The sequence below is a fragment of the Engraulis encrasicolus genome, chromosome 11, assembly GCF_034702125.1.
Source record: "Engraulis encrasicolus isolate BLACKSEA-1 chromosome 11, IST_EnEncr_1.0, whole genome shotgun sequence".
Lineage (NCBI taxonomy): Eukaryota > Metazoa > Chordata > Actinopteri > Clupeiformes > Engraulidae > Engraulis > Engraulis encrasicolus.
Window position 1 is genome coordinate 27,642,220 of NC_085867.1, and position 2,444 is coordinate 27,644,663.

The 2,444-nt window shown below is 44.7% G+C and overlaps 1 protein-coding gene across 2 annotated transcripts in view; it reads left to right on the forward strand.

The window, feature by feature from the left end:
* The first annotated feature begins 209 nt into the window (after window positions 1-209).
* Window positions 210-2,444, forward strand: part of smarcad1b (SWI/SNF-related, matrix-associated actin-dependent regulator of chromatin, subfamily a, containing DEAD/H box 1 b) — a 42,553-nt gene continuing 40,318 nt past the window's right edge. The window contains exons 1-4 of one of the 2 annotated variants that reach the window (XM_063210328.1): window positions 210-370; window positions 1,027-1,091; window positions 1,452-1,581; window positions 1,782-1,860. In XM_063210328.1, coding sequence (XP_063066398.1) covers window positions 1,028-1,091; window positions 1,452-1,581; window positions 1,782-1,860 — 273 coding nt within the window. In that variant the 5' untranslated portion in view covers window positions 210-370; window position 1,027. The remainder of the gene's footprint in view (window positions 371-1,026; window positions 1,092-1,451; window positions 1,582-1,781; window positions 1,861-2,444) is intronic. The other variant, XM_063210329.1, reaches the window with a different exon arrangement.

A 2,444-nucleotide genomic window follows, 5' to 3' on the forward strand; every position in this document is an offset into this window, starting at 1 on the left:
TTTTCAAAAAATTGTTTGGAAATGTTTTCACAGTTACAGTAAGCAAAAGCATCGGTTAGCACTGAAGGACAGTGTGACTCATGTTGGACGTCTTTGATGTGTATACTCGTACACATCTATGGGTACACTGCCGCTGGTTGGGATGGAGCTTTCCCTGTCCGCGTGCAGAACAGTCAATCAGCCGCTGATTGGCCCGCATCTTGAAGAGGCAACGTTGCCATGTCACGAGAAATAAAGTTGCCACTGCCAGATAGTAAACAGCAGCCAGTCAGCCATTAATTTGACTAAATTGATCAACACTTTGTAGGCTATTCTAAGAACTTTCATTAACATCAAGGCATGCCACAACCAGCTGAGAAGACGTGGCAAGGTAAAGAACTGACTGAAGTTGACAGGCACGTGTAGGCCCCTACAGCCAAAAATAATGTATTTCAAGGAAAGGTAGGGTAAAATAACTCACTCTAATAGGTCTAGAACTACTTAACATATCGACGGTGTACCATTTTTACCATTAGTCCATTGGGTTTCTGCTTTTAGCACAAGAAAGGGTTACGATGGGTACGCAAAGAACAAGCACCTCCCTGCATCTGGCAACCGGTGGTGTCACTGGTCGCAGAGACAGTAGCACTGCGATGCTAACATGCAGCTTCTTTGTGTTTAATTCATTTTTGCTGCTACGACTCTACGCCGTTTGGAGAAAATGCACGACGTGATTGTTTTGTGTTTTAATGGTGACGGGACACCGGTACCGTTAAATGTTACACCTTCAGTTACAACACAGTCAGCAGCACAGAAACTTGGAGTTGCCATTTAGTTACCAACATCCTAGCATGCATTGGCTAACGCAGGTTACTGCTTCGAACATTTAGCATGCTAGCAAGTTGCTGTTAGCACACATACAATTTGTACTATGTAGTCGCACTGGATAAAATAAGTGTGTTTAACGTTATACGAGCGTATACGCACAAACTCAAATAGCATAGTTGGCTACCTCAGTCACGGAATCATATCACTCACATGTTAAAGCATGAAGAGGAACGGAGGACATGCTAAAGGTACCGGTGGGAAGGATGCGCACGACAATGTAACCGGTAGGCAATGTTCTTATTACCATGGGATTGAATGGCTGGCTAATTTACTGTTATTCTTGTCGTGTACATGATGTCAGAAGAGAATAGGTCCATATGCGTACACAGCATGGAAAATAAGCAAGCTACAACTGCATCACTGTAGTTTATACGGATCTCTCCTCACAATATATGAGTAACAGTGCTACTATGACCCACATCACTTCATTCCCATAATTTACATCCCCTCTTTAATCCAGATAAACAAGCATGACGGTACTTTAAAATATCGCGTCCTCTCGTATGAAATTAGGAAACGTAGCTCTCTCATGGTAGCCTAAATGTCAAACAGAATCAACCCAGTCACTTCACATGTTTTTGCAGACACCGTTGTCCCAGAGACTCCAGAGTCCAAGCGGCCCGGAGCGAAGGACTCCCCCGGTGTCATCAGTTTGGACACTGAGGATTCTGCATCCGACACGGAGCTGTCTGGGACCTCGATGATGATCAAAGAGTAAGTTCACGAGAGAGGCGTCCCGTCTGGATAGGAGAGTCACCACCACGGGCCTATCCCATCTGGAGCATTTAAATGAGGATGATGAAACTGTGCCAAGCTACATACCTCCTCCATCTAGCTTTGAAGCAAACTCCTAAACTTAAAGGTGATCTCGCTACCTTTGTCATGTGTGCCTTGTTGTCTGTCCTGTTTTGCAGAAAGGAGCAGACGACAGCAGACAAGAATGTGGTCGTGCTGTCAGACCAGTCAGAGGAGACTGAAGATAGTGCAGATGAGGTAAAGAAAGCACTTTGTGGCAATTATATCACAATAAAGTATGTCTTTGTTTGGAGAGGAGAACAACTGCTGCAAACCCCTGTTTTGCAAGCACGTATGAAAGTGTCTGTAACTTGACATCTCGCTTGTCATTGATCATCAGACATTGAGTGATGAATTTTTGAACACTAGTATGTCCTCAGCAGAACAAAAATGTCACTTCAGACACTTCAGAGTCTGACTGATGTGCATCACACTTTTTGACTTTGTCACTTTGAGGGGAAGAGCAGGATACGGCATCCTAGTACACTGACACCAACTCTTGGTTCACATGGGCGCCTTCTGCAGATGGATCTCATTGACTTTGCATGTGGCAGATGAAAAATGCATTATGGTAACGTCAGTTCCATCTGCTGCTTTGCCTTCAGAAAAAAAAGTGTCAGCTTATCAGGCTGCGACGGATCCGTCAGCCAATCAGATTGTGTGTGTGCCTGTAGACAGACACGCCCACTTTTGTCTATCGACGGATGGTGCCCACATGGGTTCTTTCTGACAGGAATTAGGATAATGGACTGTACTCCACGTGAACGCAGGGTGACACTGAC